The 12214-nt window shown below is 40.1% G+C and overlaps 1 protein-coding gene across 1 annotated transcript; it reads left to right on the top strand.

Annotated features, from left to right (window-relative positions):
- Positions 1 to 1864: 1864 nt before the first annotated feature.
- Positions 1865 to 6783, top strand: LOC124264068 (transient receptor potential cation channel subfamily M member 2-like). Its single transcript, XM_046698787.1, has 5 exons — positions 1865 to 2146; positions 4613 to 4692; positions 5013 to 5181; positions 5984 to 6167; positions 6632 to 6783. The coding sequence occupies exons 1-5, from the start codon at positions 2114 to 2116 to the stop codon at positions 6781 to 6783; spliced, it is 618 nt and encodes a 205-aa protein (XP_046554743.1). The 5' UTR covers positions 1865 to 2113.
- Positions 6784 to 12214: the final 5431 nt, after the last annotated feature.

Genomic DNA, 12214 nt, shown 5'->3' with positions numbered 1-12214 from the left:
AACGAAAGGTCACGACCAGGTAGGAAAGATGAATAAAAGGAATTATAAGGATAACAACACAAACAGATCTAATGAGACAGCTACGAGGGGTATCAAAATTTCCAGTTATCACCAGGACGTGTTCAGAGTTGAAACTCTAGTTTTATTTCTTGTCAGTAAGACTTCTCTACATAGTCACTATCCAGAGTTACACATTTCTCCCAACATTTCTTGACCTTGCGCAGCCGGCCTGGATAGAACCCCTGATATCATGGAAAACCAACCCCCCACCTCTTGAATGACCTCAGTAGTATCGCCAAAACGGCGTCTACTTCCTGGCTCATCGGTGAGGGACATATGACCGGTGTGAACATTCTTTTTCCATCTCACAACTGTATCATAAAATGGACTGTCTTCACCATAAATATATACTCTTAAAAAAAGAAACTTCACATGCTGTTTTGACGTTTCCTTACTGAGTGCATATAACTGATTCAAACATGAGATCATTGCTCAGTTACAGTAAAATCATCACTTTACAAATGCCCAAAACATGATTATCCAGAAAGTGTTTGGTAAAACCACAGAGGGCTATTAAAACCACTTGGTCAGAGTTAAATGTCAGTATCTGGTATGAGCATCGATAACGGCTTGGCAGCGGTGACCCATAGAAGAAAGGAGATGCCGAATGTTGTCTTGAGTATTGTTTTGATACACTTGCTGAAGTGCTGTGTGCAGTTCTTGTAGTGTCTGAGGTGGCGGATTACGCTGGCGCAAGCGTCGATCAAGAGTATCCCACAGATGTTCAATGGGGTGAAATCCGGTGATCGAGAAGGCAATGGTTACAACTGAACGTTGTGTTTCTGGAGGAAGACCTGTCAAACACGTGCAACGTGAGGTCGAGCATTGTCATGCTCCAAAGATCACGTTGATGTAGAGGAACGACGTGACGTTGCACTGGTCTTCTGGCAAAAAGTCTGGCTTTCCATAGCCAATTGCGCACTGTTTGGTCGGAGATTCGGAGCAGTCCAGGGATTTTGATTGTTGGGGATGAAGCGGCCATGGCTGTTTGAACGAAAATGCCTCAACCGGATGTAGCGATCCTGGGCGGCGTTGGTAACTCAAGGTCGCCCTGACCTGGGTCTGTCATTAACACTCCCGGTATTTTTGTATCGGGTCCACAGGTTTGAGATGGTCTCTCTGGACACGCTGAAGTGCCATGCCACATCATGCTGCTATGAACATCCTTGTAAATGGCCGATAGCGATGTGTCGTTGAGCTTCTGTCAGTAACCCTTCAAGTAAAACAACTTGATAACACTGCACGCTTCAATCTTCACCATGCTTGGGGTTACTCGTGTCTGGGATAAACAGGCACAAGATGGAATAAAGTGAAGTAAATAGTACTTGGTCCATTATTGGTATTAGATAAGGATCACTGATTTTACCTTCAATTATCATCATAATTTCTAAAAATATTCATGGCGATAATTAGAACCTTTTGATATCCCCTAATGCATGCTGTAGTAGAGAATGCTAGGAAATTAGCGTTTAAAATCATTCTGGAGATCCACCAAGTGATATTTCTTACACGATACATTGAAAAAGCGCTTGAACGAACCAATCATTCAAAGTGGTAGCCTCGACAGTGTCTGTTGCCTTTAGCAGTAGTACATTTCATTATGCAGTGATTATGAGCGCACGCAAAGTCCTCTGCAATTCACCATGCGATAGTGTTGTCAAGCGTCACACCAGTAACAAAGAGTTACCGCGATTGAATTATTCAGGTCGATTTCACCGATCCTGAGAGTCGTGTCTATATGTGCACTGAAATATGACCCAGTAAAGAGTGAGTGGAATTTCCCTCTAGTGGATATCTTAAACGCTTGAAAGGATCGGCGGTGCTACCACTGTCAATGGCATTCAATCCATAGATGTTACGTTATGATGTGACAGCTGTCAGTATTGTCTGTACATGTTGAGCCACAAAAAGGATTACATCACAATTCTCGTATAACCGCAGACAACGAAGGAAGAATCGCAAAGTTAGACTGTTATAGTCTTCAATGACCATTCACTCTAGATCCTATCTACACGCATGACAGGTATGGCTCTTGGTCTTGACGGGTAAAGCAATGGCGACAGAAGATATTTCGAATCAACAACAGGTAAGTCCAAACCTCAGACCAATTATCTTTGTTCAACATTTGTCAGCATGTCACTAGAATAGGACACAAATACATGTAATAAGTAATTGGTAATTACCTGTAAGCTAAAAAATCACACTGCAGTAGTGACGACCTTCATTTTGACACCACAGTTAAAAAGCGTTAGCTCGTCACGCCGAAGACCCGGTTTCGATTCCCCACATGGGTACAATGTGTGAAGCTCATTTCTGGAGTCCCCCCCCCCCCCCCTGATATTGCTGGAATATTGCTAAAACCATATTCACTCGCCCAAAAGAAACTCATCCAAGTATGACAACTTTGGCACGATAATGGTATACAAAATGCATAATTGTTTCGTTACATTCTTGGATTATTGTAATCATTCAAAGGTACGGAGTGTCGGTTCTGTCTGTGCCTTTTAGCTGACAGTACCGGGAAAGCAGTTGCCACCCTGCTTACTGCATTTATCAGCATGTGAGGTGTTGATCATCGGTGGTGGGTCTTTCTGTCAACATTTGCCTTTATCTACAATAAATCGGCAGATCAAGGGTTTAATGTGTTCTTGTGTCGGCTCTCCACTTGCATACTTGCTTACTGGGGTTCAAGTGAGATCATTCCGTACCTCCCTGTTACTGATAGGTAGCACTCTTTCATAGTATGACTGTTGAAGTTTGATCGATGTGTATATAACATGTTTTTTTTTTCTTGAAGGAAGTGCGACACCATGGAACAAGGTGTGGTCAGATATACCCGAACATGTATAAGTTTCAGCATGTGTGAAACATCATTATAAATTGTGGATATGTTTTAAGTACATTTTGTGTCAAAGCTGATTTTCTTATGCCTTTCATGCCCAGTGAATACTCGAGACTCAAGATTTTCTGGCGTAAGAAGGTGAGGTAAAATTGGGTTTAACGTCGTCCTTGAGACGTGCATGCGTGTGCATGTGTATGTGCGGCTGCTTGTATTAGCCCAGACTGAAGCTGGTTTTATAGTGCTAGCCCACTGAGATACCACGAGTGAAACATGAATACCCCACTCAGACACATTATACTGACTTCGAGTCGACCAGTCCTTGTTGTACCTATTAATGCCGAGCGCCAGGCAGGGATCAACAAGTACCATATGTTAACGTCTTTTGGTATGACGCAGCCAGGGATCGAACCCGCGACCTTCCGCTCTCCGGGCGGACGCTCTAACCACTACACGGATGCGGTCTCTGGCGTAATGATGTGCCAAAACAAAAGCTTTCATAAGTTAAGAGTGAGTGAGATTAGTGTTACGCCGCACTCAGCAATATTCCAGCTATGTGGCGACGGTCTATAAATAATCGAGTCTGGACCAGACAATCCAGTGATCAACAGTACGATAATCGATCTACGTCATTGGGATGACATGTGTCAGCCAAGTCACCGAGCATGACCACCCGATCCCGTTAGTCGCCTCTTACGACAAGCAGCATGGCGACAAGCATGGGTTACCCCTAAGTCAAGAAGGCCCCAGATGTGATTACATACAGGCATGCATATACAGAATGATCCAATTACTCCCGGTACATCCGGCATGAAGACACCACTTCCGAATATATTCCATTGCATTACTCCTTTTGAACACACATACGTAAACGACCCATGAAATTCCGGGTCTCAGTCAACCATGCTTGTGGTAAAAGATTACCGTGCCTTCTTCAAAATGGCACTGTAAATTTTGCCAAATGTGAATTGTCACAAGCACATGGACGACATTTGGTCATGTCAAAGCTCAAGATTAGGTACAGCTTGTTTAAGCAAGACGGAAGCATATCCCAACTTACAAGCTCCCCAAAATAATAAGGAACTAACGAGATGTCTGTGTATGGCTGGTTTCACAGAAAATTTGGCCAAATATCTCACATCTGGTAGCCACGCTCTCTAGTTTGCTCCGCAAATGCGTGAAATTAGTTGTCGGCATTGTAGACAGCATTGTCTTGCCGCTTTTGAGAATATTGAACCATTCTCATGAGAGATCTTCATACTCTCCAAGCACACTTAAAAAACAACTTTCAGATTGGCTGTGGATGCGAGTGATATTTCTACTGGAGCTGTCCTATTACAAGAATTCATTGATGTATTAGACATTAGTACTCCTATTCATTATCATTTCCGAAAATGTGACGGCCAGGCAACTCAGAAGATGATTTTTCCATTTTTCTGAATGCGCATTCGAATATACCATATTGATGGGACGTGACTCTCAACTACCTGCATTGCTTCAACCATTGTGGTAGTGACCCCTATTTTCAACGTTAACTATATTGAGTGACATATCAAGTTAACCCAAATTTGTACTTGTTTTCATTCCTTTAGAATCGGCTATATCAAAATAATTTGAAAGGTCTGTTTATTTTGCTGTTTTTCATGCCGGCGTAACCAACAAAAAATGTTATCGGCGTAGTCTAACACTGGCATTATCAACCTCTCTCGTCAGGGTGATGATAACTGGTATTCAAAACATAAGCTGTGGATTAAGGCAAACATTAAACAACGGGAATGCCGCATTTTCAAAAGGTCAGTAAACGTGAAATTATATGTCAAAGATATGCCTACATGTGAAGGTATATTTATTGAATATCCGAATACAGGGTTTCTTACATTATACACTAGTATTTTGTCTTGTCATAGTCATCTTGTAACGGTATGGCAGATATGCACACCGAATAATGATTGTATATTTAGGGCTTATTTTGGTAAAACAAATATGAATGCCACAAGTCAAACTAAAATATGTTGTCTTCTGGATATTTTCCAAATTTGGTTTTCCTTATTATGAATCTCCATGAATTTCCTTACTATGAGTTCATCATCTTTGGTTAAAATCTATTACAAAGCGAAGCTTATGGGGAAGACTGTGTGTGTGGTAAATCCAAAGAGGACCATGTACAGTTCCACGAAAACGTAAGATGGAAAAAGGAAGTCAATACACAAACAGCAGCCACAGAAGCCTTTGGAACCACTGAGATAGGAGACGATGAGGACGAAGAAAGGCATGAAATACAGGTATACACATTTTTGAGTTTAACTGTACTCCCAGGACGCTTATGGGCGTTACATTATGTTGAACATAAATTTCTGTACCTTAACCTTCAAATGGCAAATTTAGACCAATCATAATAACTTTCCAGCATCAGACTGAACTGCCTAGTACACCAGGTTTAAATGATTGTTACTATATGCAGATTGTTTCCATCTGACTCTGTGGCAATGCATTCAATATTGAGCCTGAAACCCCTGTCTGTAGGTGTTTTATGTGTTGTATCTTAACTGCCGCCATTTCGTTTCCTCAACAAAGACTTGCATAACATGATATGGGTGTGAACCTTTTTTTGCACCACTGAAAATGTCAAGTTTGAAATTTATAGAGCATACTAACTCATGTTTGAATGGATCACGGATTCTCTCTTCATCATTTGCTTGGCTGTCATTGACCTCTTGCTTGATGCACTACAGAAGACACTTCCATGTCTATTATGCACTGGATTCCCAACAGATGTTAGTTCAACTACTCAGTTTGTGTTCCGTGCTATGCCTTATTACTGTGAGAGGGTTAAATTCCTTTGAAGTATTTTTCTTGGGTTTTGTATGGTAGTCAAGCAAGGGACACATGGCATCGTGGTGTGTGTTTGGTGCCATGTGCTCTGGGAATGTAATGTTGGTTCATGGTGCGAAGCCAGACAGTGTTCTAGTAAACTATAAGCCATTACGTAACATACAAAATTACTCACCGGGGTAACTAATACTCTGGTCAAGCCTCAAATTCAATGAAGATGCATAGATATATCCTGATATCAATATTTTGCAGTTTGTGAGAATAGATGAGGATACTCCATTCAAACATATTAAGCATCTGCTCTTTGAAGTATGGAATATCAACGAGCCGAAATGGATTTTACCACTGATTGGATCTCAAACAGATGATCTAGAAATAGAGAATCAGATGAAAGGAGAAATCTCGTTTCTGTTTCAAAAACTGTCGACAGTTTCAGGTAATTATTGTTAATTTCATTGCAAAAAACACCTGGTTGTTATAGCAAGGGATGAGCTGCTCTGCATAGTGTTCGGAATTCACTGACAATGATCGGAATTCACTGACCCCATTCACAGACAGGTTTTTTTTGTCGCTCTTATTGTTGTATCTGAACTTACAATGTCATGTCTAAATCTTAAATTTAAGTGTTAATGTTGGTCACGAGTTCAGGTCTCATCGACGCCTTTTATCATCGGTGAACCATGCTATGTGTTTATATGGCTCCTCGTCTTCGTTACCTGTGTACTATATTCATCTGGAACTAGTATACTGACCTTGAACTCTTTTTCTGAACATGATCCAAAACAAGATACACCCCACCCCACCCTACCCCCACCCCTCAAAAGGACCTACATATGTACAAACTCGTCTCAATTAATTTCTCAGTTTTGTATATATCCTTCCTCTGTAAATTCTGCGCAGATTTGTGGATACTCTCTGATGGCTTAGACGAGGGAATATCGGAGTATATACTGGAAGCTAAGGCAGAAGCAGTATTATTTGAAGATAGGATCACCTCAATCGGTTGTTCATCGTGGACAGAAGGTCTCATGGAAGAGGTATCTGACACCTAAAATGATAGCATTTTGATAGTAGCGGGTGATGCTCCTTAGACGACCACTTTTACCGTTACTGTTGTGTATTTCCGGTGATCATTTCAGTGTGATGCAGGTCATGATCTGTAGACATCAGATGTGGACTACGCTTAACACGCCGGGTGTTCTGTTTTGTTTCATCTTTATAACGTCAAATATACTGGATAATCGTCTCTGTTAGAAAAGACAAGTGGGCATTTCCTGAACGATATCACTTTTCTCTCTTTTGCTTCTGATCATGCATGTTGTTGTTTTTTGTCTTCAGACACAGGGAAACAAGACTGGCTGTTTTGAATACAAGACTGATAGGGAGATCTTTAGCATAGGAAAAACAATGAGCCACCTGATGCTGGTTGATAATGGAACAGTCGACACATATCTGTGTACCTTGTCGAACTCTTCTTTTTTAACGAAGGTGATTGCCGGATTATCAGTCCCTGAAGATGGTAAGATATATGTGAAGCATATGATAAACTGACTGTTTCCTTCAAACTTTGTTTCCATTATGAAAGAACACCTATATATTTTTCTGTTTTGAAAAGAGAAGAGTAATATGCCTATTGAGATATAGTGGTGTTAATGTTATGTTATTAAAAATTACAGCATATGATCAGTTGTTTAATTAATGTTTTATCATAACTAAATCAATACCTGGTAAAAAGAGTTCTTGGGCAGTTCCATCAACAATAAGAAAAACAAAGCAAGATTTGTAGACTCTTTATAGTCAATAACACGACGTTTCGGAGTGTATGTGTCCTTCATCAATAATGGAGGAGCAAGATATTGTCCGAAATGTAGTTTTATTCACTATCAAGAATTGACGTAGATAAATCTTGCTTTTCTTATGCATTCCACTTCTAAATGCCCTTCAAAGATTCCATCAACATTGTCACTGTTGATACATGCAACATTCTGGGGAAATTAAGGATTGACCCGACTCAGCTAGTGTTACCGGCTGTTTCTGACCAAGTCGTTGGTCATCTCATCCCAGACATGTTCTTTTCGGAGAGATCTGGAGAAACCATCTGTTGAATTTCAATGATGTTTTGCCGTCTCAACGACGTTACAAAATGGCATTTGTACCAAAATTAGAACATATTCTGGACCAATGTGCCAGTAGAGTACGCCATTCAGATTACCAATAACTGGAACAGTTTTGTTCTCTTCTATAACTTGTGATGGCCCATACCATTACCTTTGTTCAAAAATTAACGTCGTTAAAACGTTCTCATGGACGCGTGTAGAGCTCTGATGCGATGAAACCAGGCCCTGTAGGTCTGAGTTGTTACTCACAGTTGGTGCTTTTTTCGAGCATTCCAAAATAGGCACAGGCCGCATCTTAAAAAGTATAAAGGGGATAAACAAGCGTACCTGTGCTGGCAAAGTTCGGGATGGTAACCTTGTTATTGTTATTATTAGTGTAGTAGTATACTAATGAGATTACGTTGAAGGGTCATTCATTGCTTTCACAGCATCTCCTGCCATTCCTGCTGTTGCGATCCTTTTTCGTGGTGACCTGTACACACTAGAGACCATTAGAAACTACCTTAGAGAGAACATACCAGTCGTTATTGTCAAGGTAAGGCAATTACGATTGTATTGGGACATGCGGTACATTTACATTTCTTATACCCCACTTCCGGTCTCGTTGCCATTGTTTCCTTTGTTAAAAGTGTAGGTGTATTGACCGGTACACCTGTCAAAGTGTAGGTGTATCAATGATACCCTACACTTTTCACTAGGGTACACCGAAGCAATAAAGACACAACAAACGGCGAAATATAATTTTATTTCAATGGACTCACATTGAGATTTCGATTGTTTCAAAATCTTCCTTATCATCCAGGTCAAAATGTGACGCTAACGAACTGTCAATTTGAGAAAGAAAATCCTCTGTCCACTCTTCAGCATCCATGGCCGACAAACGTGTGATCTTCCAAATGTTTTCTATGCCACATGCGAGTCAGAGAACGCATGCGCATTGGTCTGCCAATACAAATGTCAATTATCAGTAATATTGCGTATATTTGGGGCTACTTGAAATCATTCTCGCGCCCGAACTGGTTTTATAATCGTGTGAAATCGTGCAAGCCCGTGCATGCACTTGAAATCATTCACGCGCCCGAACTGGTTTTAAAATAGTGTGAAATCGTGCAAGCCCGTGCATGCACGTGCAATGAACTGCTTATAGTCTGTTTGCAGTGAAAACGTACCGATGAATATCACTTACAAAAGTAAATAAAAAAGTGAAACTAAGATTGCAAATCCCCATAATTTTACCTTGCCTATTGAACATTTAAATCTCAGAATTATATTCAGCTTAGGATAAAAGTTGTTTAAAAACAATCATAGTTTCAAAGCGCTGTTATTGGTTTGTATTACAAAGGGTATGCGCATTAAATGAAACACCGAGAACATGTAGGTTTGGTTGAAGTTAACGCTCATTACGTACCTCACGGGCATTTGTTTCACTGTTTCAACTACTGCGCTTACCCCTTAAAATTGTAATACAAACCAAAAATATTGATTTGAAACTATGATAATTTGTTAAACAAATTTTATTCTAAGTTGAATATAATTCTGACATGTTCATTTGGCAAGGTCAAATTATGAAATTCGCAATCTTTATTTCACTTTATTTGATTACTTTTGTTTAAAGTGAAATTGATCGGTACGTTTTCACTGCAAACAGACTATAGACGCGGGACATTTGAGGGTCTTAACCAGTGGGCTAAAAAATAAATGAAACAGATGGAAAACAAATACATTTTTGTCATTCTTAGATTATAAAGTGTAAACTCGTAACTCGACCAGAAGTGAGGTATAAGTCAGATGTAACCACACTTCCTCGGCTAGCACCTCGGAGGCCACACGACTCAAACAGTAGGGGTATTGAGCGACACACCGAGGAAAGTGTGGGTATATCTAATACAACTCCTCTACCGTCTTCCACGGTTTAAGCCCTGGTTCAGGCTCACTGCCTTGGTTTGCTTCGTGTTATCCCAACCGTACAGATTGATGCCAACGACGTCAATCCTTTGTTTTGCTGTTCCAGATTCGATTGCATATATAAGAGACCACTGCCTTTAGTTGTGATAAAGCTCTGAGTTAGATAAGAAAGAAACGTAATGTGATAACTGGTGAGCCGGATTACATAACTCCTGTCAGATTAATTTCATATGTTGCCGCAATAACCCTTACGATATTTGTAAACCAATGGTATTTTGGCTCTCTACATTTAGAGGGACTCTGAAATGCTCCGCATACGAATGTATGGCGCAGTCCGTGATTGCGTTTCAAAGTACTACGTACAACATCCGACAACGATTTTCATTTCAGGATTCTGGTTGTGTAGCGAATGCCTTTTGTTATGCAATGGAAACGTCGAAGGGTGTTTCTCAAAGGATGAAAGATGACAGAAATGAACGGTTAGTTAATTCTCCCAGAAACATTTAGGGGCTCAATATGTATATTTACCTGTGTTTTTTCTTTCATTGACTGCCCAAGGTGGAATAGCTTGTAACAGTCATGTAACCACTGTTTGTTTAATTTCATCAGTTTCTGGACAGTCATCAGTCAACGTGCAAAGGATAAGTTAAGTGTGATGCTGTCGAAAATGCTGGATCCGGGTGAAGAAGTTGACGAATACGTGCAGGTGATTCTGCAATGTCTTCAAAGGCGTGATCTCCTCTCTGTGGTTGACCTATCAACAGAAGGGGCCCTTTTCCAAGGAATCATGTCAGCAATTATCAGAAGTATGACATTTCAACTTGTTTGTGTTATATCCTTAACGTTTACCTTTTCTAGCAGTGTTACTACCAGGGAGTACCAAGTGTCATCAGCAAGCAATCTTGTTGTTTAGCCAAATATTGAGGTCTTGTCCAATTTACAAATACCTTTTTATGTCTCCGGCCACCTCATGCGTGATGTAAAGTAAACTTGGTAACATCGGTACTGCAATATGAGCATGTACATCTTGCAGAAAGTTTGCATTAAGAATTAGCTATGTATATATCATTTATTACAGACCACAGACCCAATTCCCTGCCACTGATCCTCCCAAATGAACCAGACAAAAGATGCCACCTTTTCAGTTTTGTATTTAGATCTTTGGATAAACATTCAAAGAAACATAGATAACTATTCGCAAGATAGGATAACTTCAGCTTTACATCGTCAACTTTTCTTTGTGCCTAGAAATCGTGAAGTTACTTTTGGTGAAAGTAGATTTTCTACACAGATTTCAGTGTCATGCGACTTGTACAAGTACGTTTTCAGTTGAAAGGGATTCGAATTACCAAGCAGCAAATCTGAACGATCTGTTTACCCGTGTGATCAAGCATCTCAGTATTACCTACTTAAATTAGTCTGCATTATAAGTAAATAAATGCATGTATATAAAAAATATTTGGATTTTGCGGTGTGGTGGTGTTTAAGATTGTAAATAGTACTCTAATGGTGGAATATGCACATTACATGAAATTACTTTTAGATAGGACTTTGTATCAATAATGGATATGTCTATATTTGTAGACCTGGTCTGGTCTTTATAAGGCTGCAATAACGACAATGTGACGGTAACGTTTAAGTCACTCACTTATGGTAGATATGTGCTTGACATTCCAAGTGGCTAGGCAATTCTGTATTTCGACCCATACCTTGTTTAATCATCATTCTAGATATTGGGGAGTAAAAATATGCGGCACACCACTTTATGGATGACAACTTCTTGTATATTGCATAGAGCGACGTTTCGTAAATTATGACACCGTTATCAAGCTAAAAAGTGGTAGCTTGATAACGGTGTAATAATCTACATCGAAAGGTCGCTCTGGAATAAACAAGAAGTTGTCATCTATAAAGTTTGTGCTTCATTTTCACTTATGTCTTGTGTTTCCGTGTTTGAGATAGCCAATACCAATTGATTTACAGCAAAAACAAGCACTGATTTGATATCAATGGTGGATGAATATTTACCGACACCAGTGTACAGTAGAAAACAAAAGAGAAGGCTGAGAAACACATTGAAAACAAGAGATGATGACAACTATAAAGATTTCGAGGGTGAGCTCATGCGCATTTTGTTTTAGAGGCTTTATTAAACTATACAGATGAACATAATAAAGCACCAAGGTCAATGTTTAAGATTTAAAATGTTTAAAACAAGCGATTATACACAGAGAAATGTTACAAGTACATCACGTGATTCAGAGCCGCCACCCCACCCACCCCCCACCCCCCATACAGAAGAACTGCACCGGCGCTGCATTGGCGAGTGGGAGAGATGGTCCATGCAGGTGAACTCTTTGGCTGTGGATCCATGATGGTGTGGGGTTTATGATCACAAGTTGAACCAGCTGGATACTGCCTTCAGACTACATTTTAATAACCACCCCTTGACATTCGTCCG

This window comes from Haliotis rubra, unplaced genomic scaffold (genome assembly GCF_003918875.1).
Source record: "Haliotis rubra isolate DU_JTF1 unplaced genomic scaffold, ASM391887v1 Scf907, whole genome shotgun sequence".
Taxonomy (NCBI): Eukaryota; Metazoa; Mollusca; class Gastropoda; order Lepetellida; family Haliotidae; genus Haliotis; species Haliotis rubra.
Note: the sequence above shows the minus strand (reverse complement) of the source record. Positions and strands in the feature narration are given on the sequence as shown.